The 20061-nt window shown below is 42.7% G+C and overlaps 1 protein-coding gene across 3 annotated transcripts in view; it reads left to right on the top strand.

The window, feature by feature from the left end:
* Window positions 1-20061, top strand: part of oxsr1b (oxidative stress responsive kinase 1b) — a 38565-nt gene that overhangs the window by 7100 nt on the left and 11404 nt on the right. For all 3 annotated transcript variants that reach the window (XM_071485117.1, XM_071485115.1, XM_071485116.1), the window contains 3 exons: window positions 1105-1217; window positions 7004-7112; window positions 13647-13788. In XM_071485117.1, the coding sequence (XP_071341218.1) occupies window positions 1105-1217; window positions 7004-7112; window positions 13647-13788 (364 nt within the window). The remainder of the gene's footprint in view (window positions 1-1104; window positions 1218-7003; window positions 7113-13646; window positions 13789-20061) is intronic.

The raw sequence follows: 20061 nt of genomic DNA, 5'->3' as shown, positions 1-20061 counted from the left end.
CTGTGTGTGCGTGCGTGCATGCATGGCGTTAAATAAGAGCATTGAGGGGGCAGTGAAATGACCTCACACAATGCAGGAACAACAGGCGTACCTCTCCAAGGGGAGGATTTTACAAGCTTTTTCTCAGGCTATCACATGTTATTCAAAATAAAGATTAGCTCAGTGTACAATTGAAGCTTTAATCAGGTTGTGATCAATGTTTTGTTTGCTAATACATGAAAATATTGGTTGTGGTGGTATAAACTAGTATAAACTTGCAATTGTTGCTAAGATCCAACATTATGCACTGTTCTGCAAAGTCTTAAAAGCACAGAAAATGAGTCTGATTTAAAGTTTCCAGATATTGAAAATATCATAAAATGCACATTATAAGTTATAGGCTCCAAATTTTATTTTATCCTTTAATTTTTTGTGTAATCCTTATTTTTCTCACTAGTCTTTCAGCACAGCCTTAGGGGAACACCATATTGCATATCTCTGCATATATTACTTATATGTGTGATTAAAAAAAAGTACATCTGAATATGTAAGTCCTCTCAGTTTAAGAGCTACTGACATGTTCTGGATTTTGCCAGTGTTCAATGAACAGTGAGCAAAATAATCAAATTGTCCCAAGGATATAAGAATACAAAAAAGAGGAGGGAGGTATTTCTAAAAAATGTCAGGACCCAAGCAGCGGGGCACCAGTGTAGGATCATCGCCATGTAGATATGCTTGGTTTAGCAGAGTCACTGGCCCCTGTCAGACCTGCTCCATCAGGCAGGATTTGAGAAAGCTGATTCATAATTGATGAATAGACAGATAAGCTGAACCAAAGAGAAATCGGATGAACCGTCGAAGCAGAACTCTGTTTAACTCTCTTGAACTATGGAGGATTTTGAGGTAATGGATAAAAGTTAGGTTTATTATCCCACGAAGACAGGGGTGAGGGAGGGGACACATAAGAAGCACAGGGATGTGAATATAGCCTGAAAAGATTGTGCTCAATGTGCCAAAGTTGGGTTCTACAAAAGCAAAGACAGTTTTGTATTTCCTGACATGACTGACATTATAATATTGAATCAACATCAAGGTGACGATTTGCTATTTTTCTGTGTGTTTCAGGGAGTGGAGCCACAGCGGTGGTCCAGGCAGCCTACTGTATACCACGCAAGGAGAAAGTGGCCATCAAACGCATCAATCTAGAGAAGTGCCAGACCAGTATGGACGAACTCCTGGTAAGACACACAACACTGCAAAGTAATTGCATATTAGAATGAGTATTTATGTGACCTTGTTACTTCTCATGTTTGATCAAAGGGAGCTGCTGGCTTACAACACGAGATTTCATTTAGGGCTTTGTGTCTGCGGTCTGTGCGTGTGGATGGAGTCAGTTCCACCTCTGCTTTTCATTACTGGTTTTCTCCGAGCCCTCCTCCAATCATCCCTGTCACTTCAAACACTATACTGGTTGTTCTCTGAAGGAGGACTCCGCTTGCTGCCAGGAAACTATTAGACCACCGTGGGACATCTTCCTGAGGGCTGTATTGTGTCTTTATACCCTCAATGCAATCTTGCGCCACAGCTCAGCTCATCATTTACTGCATGACGTGGTTTATGATGTAGCCTGAGAGGTGGAAGGATAATATCAAGCTCCCCTGCACGCAGAGATGATCAAGTGCTTGTTTGTGGCTCATGTTCTGGCGCTGGTGATGGCAACGTTTCTCACATATAATGTATCTGTCAAAGTCGAACCATCTATTTTTTAAGGCATGGCAGGATTATTTATATGGCATCACCATCACCATCCAAACACAAGACAATTCAAAGTGCTTAACAGAGGCATGGATGTTATACTTCAAAAATAGTCAGTTTAATATTTTGGATTTAGTGTTTTATTGTTACCAATGGGAAAAGGTGTAACACTACTTGGCTTAGGTAAAATTCAGGACAAAGTTGTGTTTTAGCTGTCACTTACCCTTTTGTTACCGAGCACCCAGAGACACCAGATCTCAGGATTTGGTCTGACATGGGAAATGACCTTTTGTTAACTTAGACCAGACGCTTGACTGATGGATTTTTCCAGGTCTCATCCAAAATTCTGTGAAAGCAACTTGTGGGAAATAAATATTGTGTAAGCCTATATGTGTGCATGGAAGATCATGACTAGAGATTGCTGGCAGGTTTCTCTCTACTCACCCGAAATACTAAACCGAGGAGGAGCCCCTCACCAAGATTTTTGGAGGATGAATCAGGGGAATGTTGCTCCCGGATTCTCTGAGCAGGCGGTCACATGGAATACAGCGAGGTCGGATTTCCTGCCTGCGGTCCCTCTGCCCCCCCAAACCAATTCCACAGCCTGCTGGGTACCCGGTTAAACGGCTAGGAAGCATTAAATTGAACCCAGATTGCCCCTCTACCCCTCTAAAGAAGCAGCTTTAGAAGAGGATGCCACAAGTTTTAAAGAAGCCTGCAGGTCTTAAACTTACCTGTGAAATTCAGACAAGCAGTTATCTGTCATGTGTCCGTGTCTCCATATGTAGAGGTATGTTGTAGTTATTTCTGGCACAGCAGTTTGATGGACAGGCACTTTTGAGTGACTCAAACTAGATCAGATGAGGAGGAGGTTTGTTTACACTTTGAGTGCGGTAGAGTTATCCTCCTGCATAATTACAGCTATCGATTTTAATTGTTTAGGAAAACCTGTAAGAAAAAGAAGATCAGTGCTGTTGATACTGTCGTTCCTATGTTGTAATGGACTTGTTGATTACACAGTATGAATCCATTACTTGCTTTAAAAAACCATAGAATACGGACTATGGTACTGAGAATATTGAGATGAAAATCATATTTTCATCACCTTTTTAATAAGTTAGATCATCAGCTGTGGATCAGCAGCTTCTCTGATCATCAGTAGTTTTACGTGTGTGTGTGTGTGTGTGCATGCTGCAGTGAGATTGGGTCATAGTGAGTGTGTGTGTGAGTGTGTGTGTGTGAGCCTCTGAGTAACTGATGGTGACGTAACATTGCTTCTATAGTGGCTTCTCTGTGTGTCTGCCATCAGTGTGATTCTGTGGCACCAGTTTGTGACCCAGCACTGTATTCACTTTGTGACAATAGGTCATTTATTTTTTTGCTCAGTTTCAAGGTCCTCAGCCACGCCAAATACTCAAAAGATCAAGCCTAATATAGATATATAATAATATAAGACAATTGGTGTGGACTGGTCTATTTCCTGGAGAACCTGTGTATAATTGGTCATTTGTGTTCAGCTTGGATGCTGCACGGCATCACTGTCAATTTATGGACAGAATGGGTTAGTTTCAGTCTTTTTTGTTAAATTAGTTAAATTAAGTTAAATCAAAGCCTCAGTTGAATGCTCAATTTTACCGACCTTTTTTTTTTGTAAAAACAGGAATTTGAGTTGTCATGTTTTGGAGATATCAGTCAAAGATTACAGACTCTGTAAACCAATGTGATTTCCATTAGGGAGAGAAAAACAATTTTATTCCATGGGTGGAACGAGGGGACGGAGGGGTGGTCTGATGTTGTTGTGTATTTGGATTTTTGGCCGGCTGTCTGCCTGCTGGTCCTCCATAAAAATATGGAGTTAAGCCATATTTTTACTTCATGGAAGTTAACTTCTCATGTCAAAGACTTTGACTCCAGATTAGGGGAAAATATTTAAACTGTTTGGCATGTATTGTTAAACAGCTATATGTGTATATAATGACTTAAATGTTTACAGTATATGGGAAGAAAATTTAATTGTGACTTTGAAGATATTTCTTGGCAGTTTATAATTAACAAGCTAATTTGTCGTTAAATTTATTTAATTAAATGATGGTATTTAATTGTTGAAGCTTAATTTCTCTCGATAAAATCCCTTACAATAGATTGTTTATAGGTAACAAAGGCAAAAACTGTGGCTAAGGAGAAATATACAGAGTAACACAGATGGTCATTATCACAGTTCATTTGGCAGTAATGCCCTACCCAGGTTACAGGTAAGTGCTTCAATGACTTTGTATATTAAATCCAAACATATAATCGTGGGACAGTGAAATCATTTGTGTTACAGGTGGCTTTGTGTATGGGGCCACAGAGGTGTGTCCCTTGTGGTTTGCAGGTTGGATGCATTGAATGAAATGCCTCTGAATGCCCATGTTTTGGGATGAGGTCATTGCAGCACCCACAATCAAACACAGAGGCCAAAAGAAAGAAGTGCCGTGAGAGGAATATTCCTGTTTTTGTTAGTATTTGTATCTTAAGATGAAACAATAAGTCCTGATTAAATTAATCAAATACATTTTTGCCCATCACCAAACATTTGAAGGTGACATCTTCAAAGCTTTTCAGTGTAAATGAAACACCTTTGGTTTCTTTGACTTCTTGTCAGACTAAATAAACAGATCCAACACATCACTTAGGGCCCTGGAAACGTGTAATTGGCACTTGTTATTATATCTGGCAGTAACTAATGAATAAATTAGTCACTTATGCAATTTAAGTGCTGATAAAACTATGAGGAATTTTCACTGAAGATAATTGGCTGTAAGAAATAAAGATTGAAGTTTTCAGTAGTAGTTTCAGGGACTAGTTGGATGGGTTTTATCTCTTGATAAAGATCACCGTACAGTATGACTGATGTTAAGATTGAGGAAGTATTTTACCCATCTGTTTCACATGACTGAGTCTGTAGGCAATGTAAAATTTATAGGCAAAGCTAGAGTTCATGCAGGAGATGTTACATAACCTGCCATGCATGATGCACCTTTACAGGAATGACTCTTACAGAGAGGCTATACAGCAAGTGCCTGTGCCATCATGCACATGTACATAAAACGTTTCTGTTTTCCAATCAGCACTGAGATGTCCTGCAAAATTATTTTCACAAAGCAAAATCTCAAAGGATACACACTGGAAGCTACTCAGATAGAAGCAGTATGCATGGGTTTTTAACCAATGAGAACATTTCCAGAGTCTTTGCTGCAGCATAGGTTTACAGTGACCTAATCCCCACAACAAAGGGTCTCTCTGATTCTCACATTGTCTGCTGGAAAAAAGATGGGAGAACCTGCCAACTCCCAGAGCACGATATCCTCCCAGTTATCCCTTTGTTTTTCTTTTCTGGGGTTACCCTGGCCCACGGAGCTGTGGTGACCTGCCCCTTCCACTGTGCTGTGAACAGAGGCTCCACTGAAGCCAGTTAGCAGCTAAGAGGCTCTATCATTATTGTTCTCTCTCAGCCTGTAGTGCCCAGACCAAGAATGATAGGGGAGACAACACACAGGGGTCGCCGTCTGGCCCCGACTGGAAGGTATTAGACAGCTTGATAATCAAGAACGGCTTTAGTTGAGAAGCAGAGTGGTATGTGGGCTCACCTGTTGGTCTGTTGCCGGTCAGTCTGGATACAGTGCAACCCTGTGCTCTGAAAATTTCTCCGACTTTCTCAGACGGATTTTTGTTCATTTAAACATGTCTGAACCCATCATGGTCTAATGGGTTTCTTTCATGCACAGCCTGTATCCACCCTTCTTATGACTCAGTTCAGGTTTTTAACCCTCTTTTGTCAAGTGCTTTCTACTGGCATCATGATGTCACCTGCCTGTCCTGGCCTTTCTTGGCTGAGGTGCTCACTAACGGCCCCATGCTCAATAATGATGACTCCGCAGCTGAAGCACACTGCTGCTAATGCACTTTGTGTTAGCTAAGCATTTATGCTGATGGGACATCAGGCTTTGGTTGCTTACTGTTTGACCTGCAAGCATGTATCGATTGATGTCTTTAATCTTGAATTGATGTTTTCCACTCGCGTGTCAAGGTTTCTCACTCGACAGGCTTGTGGCGCACCTGTCATGGTGCAACACTGCATTTAATAACGCTCTAGAATTTGGGGGAAAATGCTCTTTGTGGTGAAACCCACAATCAGATGAGAGGGTTGATATTGATTTCAGCTCTGTGTAACTGTGTGCATCTAGTACAGAGATGCTGTAGATCAAGGACATGTTTAGTTTAGCAAAAAGACTGGAAAGAGGCTGACTGTAGCACATATGAAGGAAATTCACGCTACCACAATCTAAAATAATATCAAGAATATTATTTTTAGACATCCAGGAGCAACAGTTTAGGACTGTTCGTCTTAATGTCTGAATACTCTTGTATCTCATTGCAGTCTCATTTTTTTATCTTAGTTTTTTTTTCTTCAGCAGCTGTATGGGGAATTTTCACACCAAGCACAGAGATGCTGTGCATTATTATGGAGCTCCAGTAACAGGTTCAGTCATTTGTCAAGTATTCAGGTGCAGAAACAAAAGCAAAGCCTCTGTGAATCAGTGGTCCCAACTCCAGAGTCAGCTAGATTTTCTTTTTCTTAGGGAAGCTTGTCTATCCTTAAATGACTTTGGGACTAGTGTTGAAGTGATGGATTAGACTTCTGTGCCAGCATTACCTCAGCTCTCCTGCTTTCCAAGTGCATACACATACTCTTACACACACACACGCACACACACAGAAAGAGACCTTTACCGCTATATAAAGGGCTGAGTACCGGCTGTTTTTCGCTTCTGCATAGATATGCATTATATTGACCTAGTCTATTTCCCTTCTGACTACTGACGTCATTGAGATCTTAAGTATCTCACTAAATTTCAAGAATAGCTGCAGCATCAAAGGCGTAGGCTTTTATTGTGACTGCATTGTGATTTCCTCCAGGCTTTTCTCATACATTTTAGTGGGAGGCTAATGAGAACATCTCGCGAGTAGGCACACTGTTTGTGTTGGATGAAAATGTGGAAGGTGTATACTGTGTTTCATGGTTCGTCTCATTGCCACCAAGCTTTTTAACAGCTCTAAATATGGTTGGAAAGTGATGCAAAATTATGAGTGTATAGTGTTAACAGATTACACCGGCTTTACCAGGTCAACAGCAAATACAGCAAGTTTGTGATTTGACGTCAAAATATTCTGTACCACTCTGATTAATTTCTTTCCTCTGTCTCTTTTGTGCGTTTTCCTCTAACAGAAAGAGATTCAGGCCATGAGCCAGTGCCACCACCCCAACATCGTGTCTTACTACACCTCATTTGTGGTAAAGGATGAGCTGTGGCTGGTCATGAAGCTGCTCAGTGGTGGTAAGTGCATACCGTATATCTTTTAAAGGATTTCTTGCTCCTCGTGATACACTGCTCTCACCTTCTACCTATCAATCTGAATGTCTTGATCCTGGACAGACAAGTTAAAAAAAAAAAATCTCATCATTTGCTAATGAAAAAGAAATTACTGTCAGAAAAGAGGACCTGGAGGATGATTTGGTGCAGAGTACCCTGGTGGCCTTAAGTCTTATTACGAGGGTCCAGAATTTTTTGGCAGGGCCCCTCATAATGAGAGAGGGGCAGTAGGAAGAGCTGGTTTACTTGCTGCCGATGATGTTAACAGTGATTGTAGGGAATGTGACAGCACTGATCCTCACTGTGTCCTGTGTGAGCTGCAGCTCTTTCCGGGCTTTAACCTCAGCACAGTGCAGTGCAGGAGCTAATGACAGGGCAGAGGTAATAACAGCCCGCAGGCTGGCGTCATGGCATCCATGTGGCAGCGCTGCAATTAACCAGTGAGAGGAGCATGAAGAGGAGGCCACCATGGAGAGAGAGACCGCAAAAATGCAACAATTGCATCTGCTTCTAATTGTATCGTTCATTTTTTTTTTTCCCGTAGCAACATATTCAAATCCATTATGAAGCTATAGTAAATAATATTTGTAGTTCCGGATTAAAATGTTAGAGAGAAGGGGGTTGTGAGGGCCCCCAGACACAAACATTACTATGTAAATGAAGGTGTCTTTTGCGAGTAGCAGTGGGCTTCTCTAACTCAGAGGTGACGACAGCCTGATAAGTGTATCTGTTTACAAAGAGGCAAAAAATCACCAGCCGTCTTGTGCCCGTCCTACTTTCAGTCTCTGTCACTTAATTTTACAAGCAGGAGTGTACTCAGATACATCCACACACTAAACATTTACACGCTGTTTTTACCCCTCCCCTGTCTCCCTCAGGCTCCCTGTGTAAACAGCGTCCCACTGTAACGAATAGTGCCCAGGTGGCATGCCTGGCTCCCCCAGATACACTGGAGTCATGAGCTGCTTGGCAGCCGCCCTGCAGCTGGGCCCAGGGCACGGTGCCCACCAAGCGACGCTTGAACAGGCAGCCAGCCTCACAGTGGGAGCAGACACCACTTAAGATGGCCTCTCTCATTCCCCTTATCCTAGTTAAACAGGGGCCCTTGATGTTGAGTTTTATTGTACGGAGTAATTAAATGATGGCCATGGTGACGTCTGCCATGGAGACAGACCTCAAATGAGGTCAGGTTTATAGACCATCACTCCACAGGGTAGAGTATAGCAGCCTTGAGGAGAGCCAGCTCCTGTCTGCTTCTCTGGCTTTATGGAGCGCTAGAAACCCTCCACACCGACTCTTCCCGTCCTGTGTCTCCTGCTTTTCAGCAACTGATAACAGCTTAACACTTGATGTGACAAAGCCCTGACACGTTTTTATATTGATATATTGGTATATTGTAATGTTGATAGTTTTTGCTTGTAAAGTTCCTCTGGATGAGGCAGAGTACATTCCTACAGGTCTCATTCCTAATAGAGAAAAATGTTGTTAGACTACAGTACTACATAGTATCATGTTTGTTTAGCAGTATTTTCAGCAGGAGTTTGCTTCAGATGCTCTTGACACAGATCCATCCAAGACTACAGTACAGAGAGCTGCGTATTTTGCAGAATAACTGCTATATAATCAGAAGATGTTTCCAAAAGCAGCCTTTGAACAGTCATATGTTATAATAGCCAGTGTTTTACTTTGCTAGGAGACAGAATTTACAGAAGGTCACTGTTGACTGTCAGGATGCCACTGCTGTTCTTCTGGCTTATGGCACTTGCAGGTGGTATGTACATCAGATAACAAAAGCTCTGAAGCAATACACGTGACGGTTCTTCTTTGACATACCGTCTGTGTGCGGTCAATGTTGATACTGTGGCGGGCTGCCACAAATAGATCAAATATACTGGAAACACTGTATTTCAATGGCAGATATCAGTTGGACCTCACTCCTGTTGTAGTGTCATATGCCAGTTCTTAGAGGTATGACACTTGGACTCATTGTATGTTGCTGCTCTTCTGCACTGGGCCTATTCAAAACGACACATACTGCACCACCACCCTGTATTTGACCCTATATATAGCCACATTTGCAAATCACTGTGAGTAAAGTAATGGGTCAGGTACTGTGTATCCCAGTCATAAGTTCAAATCTTCATAGAGACCACCCTCCTCTCTGGCACATCCATTCAAGGCCAAACCTGTAGAGCTGAGATCTGAGGTTGGTACGCTGTAGGCTCAGGGCTTTTCAGGAAATTCCTGTTCTGAATGTGACATGTGAACAACTGTTTCATTAGAGCACTGCATAACCTGTCACCGACTATATTCAAATCTGAGAGACGTCCACTGAAACCCACAGGGAGAGAATATGACTCATGCCAAAGCAAGCAGAGGAATGCATTCCCAGGAGATTAATGTGCAGCCTTCCCTGACCTACAATCACTGCTGCTGAGCTCAATCGAATGCCACTCACAGTGGAATCCGGCTAAAGTCAGATTGTCATTGACTGTTTGAATTTACCATATGAAAAGACTTTGTCAAGTTTGGAGCCAGTGGATTTGTCACATCATGATGTGGCCCTCAGCTATTGCCAGAATGCTGACAGGGAGCCTTGGTGATGACTCCATGTTCACAGAATTACAACAATGTAATTCTAACATGCAAAATTATCTTTGTTCACTTTTGTATTAATGTTCTTTCTCCCACTAGGAAATTATGTAACTTATTAAAGGTTTTGATAGACTCTTCCCTCAGGCTGAGCCAACAATTCTCTCTCCTCCACCTTGGTTGTGCACCACCCATGCCTCGCCACAGCCCCTCCCCAGCCCCACCCTATCTCTCCCCCTCAAACTTTGCTTGGCATTCCTCATCGTCCTTTAGCACAGTTGGCACCAGTTCTTATCTCTATTGTCCACCCCCCACCCACCCCCCCCACCCCCACTCCTCCCTGCTCCCCACTTTACTCGCTCATCCTCTCCCTCAGTCTCAAACCTCCTGCTCTGACCAGGAGAAAAGAAACACTTGAAAGGTGATGTTGCTGGATGACACAGGCTTTTGCACTTTCACAGTTTTTGTGTGAAATCCTGACAAAGAGAGAGTTTTGTCTAATCCAGCATGTAACAGAAATGATGATTTGACATTTTCTGGAGGGATTGCAAACTCGACAGCGGTCCGCTAGTCAAGACTTCATTAATTCCCTGTGATTTGTATAAAGTCCTCCTCTGTGGGCTCAGAAAAGCCCTGTTCAGATCAGGCCAACAGGTGTCATTTATCTTGGAAGCCATATTCTTTCTCATGCAAAGTGACCCTTTAGATTGTTAACCTGTCAGTCAGTGTCAACATGTTGAAACAACCTAATGAGGCATGAAGAGTTCAATCAGATGAATCTGAAAGAGGCTGACAAGGCTGGCATTTAGTGATCCTCCAAAGCCTACATCATGCTGTGTGACTGTGTGTGTGTGTGTGTGTGTGTGTGTGTGTGTGTGTGTGTGTGTGTGTGTGTGTGTGTGTGTGTGTGTGTGTGTGTGTGTGAGTGTGTGTGTGAGTGTGTGTGAGTGTGTGTGAGTGTGTGTGAGTGTGTGTGAGTGTGTGTGAGTGTATGAGTCTGCACTTGATGATCTTTTTCCCTTGGTGCCACCTCATCTTAAAGGGAGTGTATAATCTAAAAGAAAGTGTTTACTATACACCTTTTGTCTTGCTTTAGCCTCTTCCTTTATCTTTGCCAACATTTTTCTTTTCCCTTAAAGGAAAAGTTTGGCAGTTTGGGGAAGAACACTTAATTTGCCTTTTTTTGCCAAGAGTTAGATGAGAAGACTGCTACTGTTCTGGTTTTTGTGCAGTAAACATGTACCACAACTCACCAGGTGTTTGGCTTACCTTAACACTTCAGAACATAATCTGCCTTCTACCAGTTTTAAAGCTCGCTAATTAACAAAACAGACTTTTTTCCCACATCAGTTTTTGTCTGGATTAAACAAACTGAATACAACGTGTTAATTAGTGAGCATTAGAACTGCCGGTAGGCTAACCATTTCCCCCCCTGTTTTCAGGCATTTTGCTTTGCTAAGTTAGCCAGCTACTGTTGGTAGCCTTATACATTGTGTACAGACATCATATAGATAAATTGGGGCTGTAACTTTTCATATCCAGTTGAGTGAGCAAGGATAAGGTCCTGCACGTTAGCTACTTCATCACTTTGTCTTCTAATCACACGCTCTTCATTTGTTGGCTCATTAGGACGACATCTCCCCTGTAATTGGGACCTAGATCTATTCACTTACCCTCCTCCCCTCAGCGCTCTCCTCGTTGTCACCTGTCACTTCTTGTCACTTCCTCTCCTCCCTCCAGCCGTCTCAGACAAGGAGATGAACGTCAGCCTGAGCACAGAAGCAGAGAGAGAGAGGGGAGAGAACCGTGTGTGGAGAACAGAGGAGGAAAAAAAAATCAAACAGGCTGTCTTTTCTCAATGAGCTTCAAAGAGCTGTCACATCAGAGACATGAGGCTGCACTCTTCCTACACTCTTCCCCCCCGCTTCTTGCCAGTTCACTCACTCTCATGCTCACATGTGCACCCTGCTATCTCCCACTCTCAGACGCACACATCTAGGCTGCTTTTCCCGCCTTTCCTTGCCTGTCTTCTCCTTGAATGGGTTTGTCTCTTCTCCTCACTGCTGAATCACATTTCCCACTGTGCACTGTAACTGCACGAACAAACCCGTTGAACCCATCGTCACTCCCTCACTCCCTCCTTACTCTGCCTCCCCGTCTCGCTGTCTAAGACTCTCTGCAGTACCACTGCCTAGTCTCAGGTGGCCCGTCATTGTCAGCTCCTCCGGTTAATGCAGCAAGTGCTCGTCTGAGTGCTGCAGGCGAGGACATCCTGAAGTGATTGAGCAAATAAATATCTTTGCACCCCTGGCCTGGCACAGTTGCTGAAACAACAATCAATTCAGTCGTGGAACTGTGTCACGGACAGCGTTTCGGGAACCTTGAAAAGGCGATTTCCAGCTTTTGTTTGCAAGTGGTGTGTGTGTGTGTGGCTGAGGGTGTGTGTGAGCAAGAGAGGGGAGGGACAGATAGACAGAGTGGCAGTGTGATGTTTGTGTTTGTGTATCACTGCAGCACAATAAAGCTTGTCAGGCAAGTGGCATTCTTTTTGCTTCTCTGCTTTGTCCCCATTCACCAGTGTCGACCAATTTTCTGTCATGCCCAATGCAAATACCGAAACCTCTATTCAGGGAGACGTTCTTTATACTGTGGAAAGTTGCACAAAGAAATCATACACTGACAGCAGTCCAACTTTTCATCCAGAGCGCTCCTTTATTCAGCAGGAGCTGGGCTGAGGGAGATATGGTGAGTGACCTGTCTTTTTTTGGTCCTGACCAGGCCAGTGCAGTTAACCGAAGCTACACTAGTTCTCCATTCAGCCGGGGCAACTGAAGACAAAGGCAACAGCTTGACTCATAACCCCAAATGTTAATCTGCATAACCTGCACTTTACTGCAGATCTCGACCTACTTGAAAAGGCCTTGAAAGCAGATTCATGCTGCAATTGCACTCACACACAGCATATTATTTCTTGTGGAGCTCAGTTTGTATTTGTTAATACGACTGCAGAGAGACTGTAATGATGATGTCATCCAGAGTCATATCCTAGAGCTGCTTTGTAGACAGTGAATAATGAAATGGCTACAACAGTAGCCGTAGTGATTTCAACTGGGCACATTATCTGATTACCAGCTGTGAGCTCCACATCTAAATTAAACTCATTTGGGTAAAAAACCTCAAACAAAAATCCTCTGAGCCCATAATCTAATTTAAAGTCAATGGACCCAGTTAAAGAAAAGGTCCTGTAATGACATCATAAATTTGATTCCTCTTGCTGTTAAGTCAGTGAGACAGTTGTCTGTGTTGGTAGATGATGGTTTCCCTTTCTAAAAATATAGATTGCTCATCATAAATTATGAGGGATTTACCCTTGTGTGCTAATGAATGTTCGGATTTATCTCCCTGCACCATTGCTTTGTTTTGCCATGGCCAAATTAAAAGGTTATGATGATGTTTATGGTTAAAGGACTGTCTTAGCACAGCTAAATTATTTGTTTTTTCCTGTAGTAAAATTCGTCTTGGACTGGAACTGGAAAAGATCTTTGTGTACCCACAATCTAATTTATTAAAACAATATACAACCATACATGAATTAACTTGACTGAATGTCTGCCAATCCAGCAGGAAGTATGTGTTTTCATAAATAAGTTTTGATTTAGGGTAGGCTTAACAAATGATATCAGCCAGCCTGAGGGGACTTTCTCATAGATGCGGGAGCTTGATCATCAGTTGAGACCAGAAACAAGACAATTTATTTACCCAACGAGGTTGTCGGCTGGATAGTTTTCATTTCTCTCTGTCACTAATGTTGACAATCACAAATATAGTTTTCAACAAAGCTAAATGAAACATGACATTGTAAACGCGGCCTTTTTATTAACCACTATTCTTTATTTGTTTTGCCAGGCTCCGTGCTGGACGTGATCAAGCATATCATCTCACGAGGTGAACACAAGACGGGCGTCCTGGACGAGGCAAGCATAGCCACTGTGTTGAAAGATGTGCTCGAGGGCCTGGAGTACCTACACAAGAATGGACAGATCCACAGGTAACAATGCTCGTTTCCCTCCACACTGATGCTGTAATAAAAGTGACACGGGACTTTTCATCATGGCTGAGTACACAGGCTTTAACAGCCTTCACCTTGAGGGTTTATGAAGGAGTTATATGTTACTCTGTCCCTGACTTTCTCCTCTCCTGTAACAGATGTTGTACCAATTTTTTGTCCTCCCACCTTGACCACCTGGGACATGCTGTTTGTATAATGCAGTCTGATGTTTGTATTGACACATTTTTTTGTTGTAATAACATGCAGTGCAGTCTGGAGTTAGTTGGCATTTTAGTGAGGAATTAAACATTTTCCTGAGAATACCAGAATTCATTGTTTTTAAAAGACAGATTTCATATTAATACTTCATATTAATTGATATGTGTCATTATATGGAGACGTCTTTACACAGGAACTTTCCTAATACCTACTCTCATGGGGGCTCATTAACGTGATTATTAGCCTGGCTATTTTTATTTTTATCATGGTGACTAATTCCATCATTTTTCGCCCCTTGTTATTATGTGGTATCTGTTACCATCATAGTCTTTACATTCTTCAGAGATATTTCTTCTGTCTCAGTCAAAATTAAGTGGCAAGATCCTATGCAAATTAATTAACGCTCTTAGTACGTGGTTTAATCCAAAGTACAGTACATGGAAGTTCTTCATCCAATGACTGTACCTAGGAAGTGGCATTTTCAGCCACAGCCACTTTCACTCCTAAAGGTCATTGGGATCTGTACAAAGATAAGGCAGCATACTTCACTAATGGGGCTGCGACAAGTGTTCCAGTAGAAGGAGAAGCAGTAATGATGTGTTATGGCTCACAGCTAAAGAATGGCTCTGAATGGGGGAAAAAAAAACATTAGACTGTCCGCTCACTTGTTATCTTTCCTATTAATCTTAAATCTGTACACATCATACAAGCCCTCTGTGTTTTAATGAAACTGCAACAACTTTAAGTCAGAAACTGCTGCGAGACACCTCTAAATAGACTTAACACATACCACTTCCGAGCTGATAATCTTTAAGAGTTACTAACTGAATATGCAAAGGTGGAATGTGTCAATGGCAGATTTGCGTGCCACAGGAAATGTGGCGCTGAAAGCTCACCTCTAAGCCATTTCAAGACCTGGCTAAGTCCCTGCACTCAGGCTGTTACAATGAACCCAGTCAACACACTGACTGTAGAAGCCATCACACTACCTCCTCTGTATTTAATATTCATTACTCACTTTTTCATATGACTCCTTTTTTCTCCCACTGGCACACACACAGCCTGGGACAGGCTACATGTGTAAATAATGCATAGCTTTTTGGCTCGGTTAAGTGCTGAGCAGCTTTCAGAGGAGCAAGCCAATGAGGAAAAAAAAAAAAGAGAGAGAGGCTTGATTGAAGACTTTAACCGTGGGCTTGGATGAGGGATATATTGTCTTCAGCCATGCAGATGAAGCTAACAGATCATTAGAAAACTGCTTTATCCTATAGAAACTGTAGGTAGATATATAAGGAATTTACATAAACACTGATTAAAGTACTGTGTTAATTAAAAGGAAAGTCCACCGTGATAGATCTGCTGCAGCATTTCAGAATCCACTTCCAGCATAATGTGATAGGGTTATCGGTCAGTGCCACAGAGAGGGAAATGTTTTTCCTGAATTAAACCTGCCTTCAACTCTGTGCTCTCAGTAAAGAGACATTAGAGAATCATTAATAGATCATCCATTTATCACATCTGTCCAACCCCAGCCCCTGAGGTGTGACTCATGAAAAAGAAAATGTGAGGTGATCTCTCAGCACTGAAAATCATTGACATGCTGAGAGTGGAGAGGCCACGATCATTTGATCAGTGTCTGCTGACGAAAACGCGCACATATGGCTCTGTGCGTTCCTCATGTGTAAGCTGGATCATATGAGTCAGAGCCTCAAGGCAGGGGTGATGGAGAGAGTCAAGGGGGTGAGGCTCTACAAGGAGGGAGAGGAGAGAGAAAGTGTCACATGATATGTTCCATCCAGCCCAGGATGGCAGAAAAGCAATTAGAGTCTTGCAGCCTGGACTGTAGGCGCAAGCAGAGACATTTACCACAAGACAGCAAAGTGCTCCACCTCCACGTTCACAGCAGCTTGGAAAGTCAGTGATTCAAAGGTGACACTTGTTCTCTAACTTGGGCAGCAGGTAGACACCATGCACGTGACAGAAGAAGAAGACCAGTCTAGTCTGGAGTCTAGATATTCCAGAAGATCAGCCTGCAAGTCATTTATTGGAAAGTGATCTTAAAGTTGTGGTGAGCTCTTACTCGTTCTCAGAAACCTCATGTCCTCTGAGAATACATGGGAATTACTCGGTGTGTGGTTTACTACAGATCAGGTAATGGCTGTAGTTATGCTGCCTCTAGGAGGCTCCTGCTGTGGATTAAAGCAAAACTGACAAAGTAGGAAATAAAAAGTTGGTTTAGAAAAAAAAAAAAGCAATTCAGCGGTATGGAAAAAGCCATCAAAATACAACAAGGGAAGATATTTGTGTGGTCAAAAAGGGCACGGTTAAAAGACAGGAGGTATTTCATCTCCACAGAAGACCCAAGGGGCATTTCATAAACCCTCTTTTTACAGCCCTGTGAGGGGACTGTGAGCCTGGCACCAGGATGTGATGTCACAGGAGGTGACCTGGTGGAGCTGAAAGGTGTGAGGACTGCCAGATGAGGAGGATAAATCCTCTTGACAGTTTCATGGCCTGACTGCTCCCACCTGACTACTGCCTGGCTGTCGTTTCAGTAGGTCATAAATGTGACCGGACCTCACATATCTCGTTTAATTTTTGATAATTTTTGGTTGCATAAAACCTCCTTGTTTCTGGCAACATTTTTGACAGGCGTTAATGTCCTTCAGCACAAAGAAATATGCATGTTGTGTCAGTTATTCTTCAGGCTCAAGCCATTGAAGCATATGGCTGGATGACTAGTAGGAGTCGGGCCTTTAACGGCTTTTTTTTTTTCTCTGCTACAGTATTTCTTTGAACTTGCATGGTGCATTGTGTCACCACCTCCTCCCTCCTCCTCCTCTTCCTCTCCTGTGAATGTTAATGACTGTCTACACGCTGCAGACTTTTTCTCAGAGCATTACAATCTGCTGCAGTGAACCATAGCGTCCGTGCTCCTTGAATGAGTGCAGGAGGGACACGATCAGATCGCCTCGATCGCTCTTTTGTGAATGATGCAGCTTCATCAGTCGTCTGCTGTCTGAGGGGAGCATATTAAATTGAAGATCCGGCATAAAATAGTACTTAAATCACAGAGATTACAAACTGAACAGACATTGAGAAGTGAAATAACTAACATGGCTCTGATTCATAGCTTTAAGCTATGCATTCAGATAAATCTCATCTCAATGTGAACCCATGAAGTCACTCACTAATTTATTAATTTAACGACTTAAAAAAAGTTTGCTGATGACTTGATCATTCATTTATTTTTTTAGCCATGCTAGCAAAGTAGCTCGACAGATGGCGATATTGCTTGGTTTATCCAGCACTTGGGTGCAGACTGAAATCTTTCAGAATGAATGAATGACTTTTCCTGTAGTACCATTCTCAGGCCAAAATGTAAATTTGTCCAATGCTAAATATTGCACCTGACATTCCTTTCAGCCTGTGCTTCACTTTGTGTTCAATGTTAACTGGCTAACGTTAGCATGCTTACATGTTAAACTAAGATGGCAAATATGGTAAATCTTGTAGCTGCTTAACGTCTGCATGTTATCATTATGAGCATGGTAGTATTTAGCTAGGTACAGCTTCACAGAGCCACTAGCTTGGCTGCTGACTCTTAGTCTTGACAGATATTGACTTTTACTGTCCAAAATCAAGATCGCTCACAATAAGTTCTGCATTTGCAACTGTTTCCAGATGCAGAGGCAGAATACATTCCTACAGCTACAACTTTTCTTGGGAAAATGAAAGGAGTGAGATGACAAGTTAGCAGATCTTGTGATATGGCCAGAATGGGTAATTGGCCTTGACTGAACCCGCAATACATTCTTCAAATACTGTACGTCTTTAGTTTGTGCTTAAGCCTGAATCACAAATGTTAAAGGACATGACGGAACCCTCTGAGAGAGGGACAGTGGTTGTGTAAACAAGTAAATGTATTTTAGGATACTCCCAGACTTTCCTTTCAGCCTCAGGTGGTCCACTCTAATCCTTAAAAAGCAACATCTCAAATTACGTTGAGTACGTTAATCATACCTTTTGTAAGTGCTAACACCCAAGGGAGAGGGCGAGCGTGTTCTTGATTAAGAAGAAGTAGTGAGTGCAAGAACGGGGAAGATACCGTGACCTGATGTCACCGAGCGGTTATCTGAGGGCAGCGAAGTGACAGTGGGACAAGCTGGGGAGCCGCGGAGGACAGACGTCTGCACGGCAGCAGACATTTCTAACTGTGGTTTTTTTTGAAGCCACTAGCAAAGGCTGTCATGTCCGTTTTTCATCCACACTTTCCCATCCTCTGCATCATCCCCAGTCTGACAGTTACGTAATTGAACTCGTCTAGACACGAAGGCACATCAAAGTTTTGCCACATGTAGTTCACAGACAGCTCTTTCTGTCCGAGCTGATAACTGCGAACACAGTCAGAGAAGACACTGATACAGTCACCTAACATCCTACCCTGTATCTCAGTATCCCAGTCTGCTTCTGGACACTATTGCTATCCCAGTAGTCATTTTTACCCTGCAGTGGGAATCCCCATCTTCTGTTTTCAACCTATGGTCCCAATATGTCACATATGCTCCATTTCGTCTTCTGTGGCTCACTGTTTGCCACTCACTACCCTTGTTAGGGCCAGATCTGTTGGCTATGTGGTATTTTACTGGAGCGCTCTTAGCGAAAGAGGCCTCTACACTCAAGTATTCAGCAGCTTTTGGACAAACATCTGAACTGTGACCTGTAAGCTCTTGAGTCCTCTCAGCACATTGTGTGTCTTGAATAGACTGCTTGTAAAGACTGCAGTCCCCAAATACTTTCCCTCGTTTACACAACCACTGTTCCTCTTTTAGAGGATCCAGTCGTGTCTTCTACGGCTCTCAGCACCTTGTGAGTCTTGAGTAGGTTACTTGTAAAGATTGTACTTCTGGCTTGTAGCAGCAGGAGAAGGGGTTCTTGATCCAAACTGCCAACTCCACCTCCTTCACTTTTTTCTACAAAACAAGGGCCTCAGGAAGCATTCAGGTCCCCAGGTAACAGATTTTTTTAGAGATCCAGAGAAAGTTTTAGCACAGCAGCAAAACAGTCTTTGCAGCATTTGCCCCCCACCACCCAATAATCTGGTAAAGTGAGCCTTTGTTTCTTGGAAGCTGTGTCATGTTTCATCTCTAAACCAGTACTCCGAAGACCAGTCTATTTTGAGATTCATTGAGACCACATTGTTTCCTGGAATGATCCAACAGCATTTATGTCTCATCAGAAACTGCAAGCTTTTTACTCCAGTACCCCCATCTGGTAGCAAGGAGAACTGCTCAGCTGTTGAGACTGCATCTCTTTTGGATCTTTTGTCTGCATGTCAGTGCATTTTTAAGATCTGTCTGGGGGTAATTTGTAAAAACAAAGTCTGTTAGAAGACGTTTAAGTCAGTTTAATGGCTGACCATGTTCGGGGCTTCGCCCTGTCAAAGTCTTTCTCTCATTATTCTCTTTTGAAAATGTACATTCACTTCCTGAAAGGCTGGACAGCAGAAAGAGCTGACTGTTGTCCTCTGTGACACCGCTGCCATCCTTACTTTTTATTTCCTCGCCTTTCACTTGACCCTTCGACTTTATCTCTGAAAGTCTGTTGCTATGACAACTCTGTCTGGGTGGTGAGATGGCACTATTTGCTCCGTGTGGCAGTGTGTGCGAGTGCGCACGGAGGCAGACAGGCAGTCAGACAGCTGTCCCTGTTGAATCCGCTTATCACCACCAGGGGAGGCTGAACAGGGTTGAACAAATTAACTACAGGCTGTGTGTGTGTGTGTGTGTGTGTGTGTGTGTGTGTGTGTGTGTGTGTGTGTGTGTGTGTGTGTGTGTGTGTCATTAATAAAGTCTTTAAAAAAGCTCAGCCTGTGAGAAAGGTGAAAGCTGTGAAGCCTCTGTGTTGTACCAAGATGTTTAAAATCAATTGTTTTTGACAGGTTATCAGGAAGCAATCAAGTAAAGACAGGATCCTACACTTGCTTTGAGTCAGTGACACTGAGGGTGTTTATACTTTTTATGTTTATCATTTAATCTACATGAGACACTTTAT

This window comes from Trachinotus anak, unplaced genomic scaffold, assembly GCF_046630095.1.
Source record: "Trachinotus anak isolate AG129_WGS33_773 ecotype Australia unplaced genomic scaffold, CSIRO_AGI_Tana_v1 ptg000009l, whole genome shotgun sequence".
Classification (NCBI taxonomy): Eukaryota; Metazoa; Chordata; class Actinopteri; order Carangiformes; family Carangidae; genus Trachinotus; species Trachinotus anak.
This window is presented reverse-complemented; position numbering and strand designations above follow the sequence as displayed.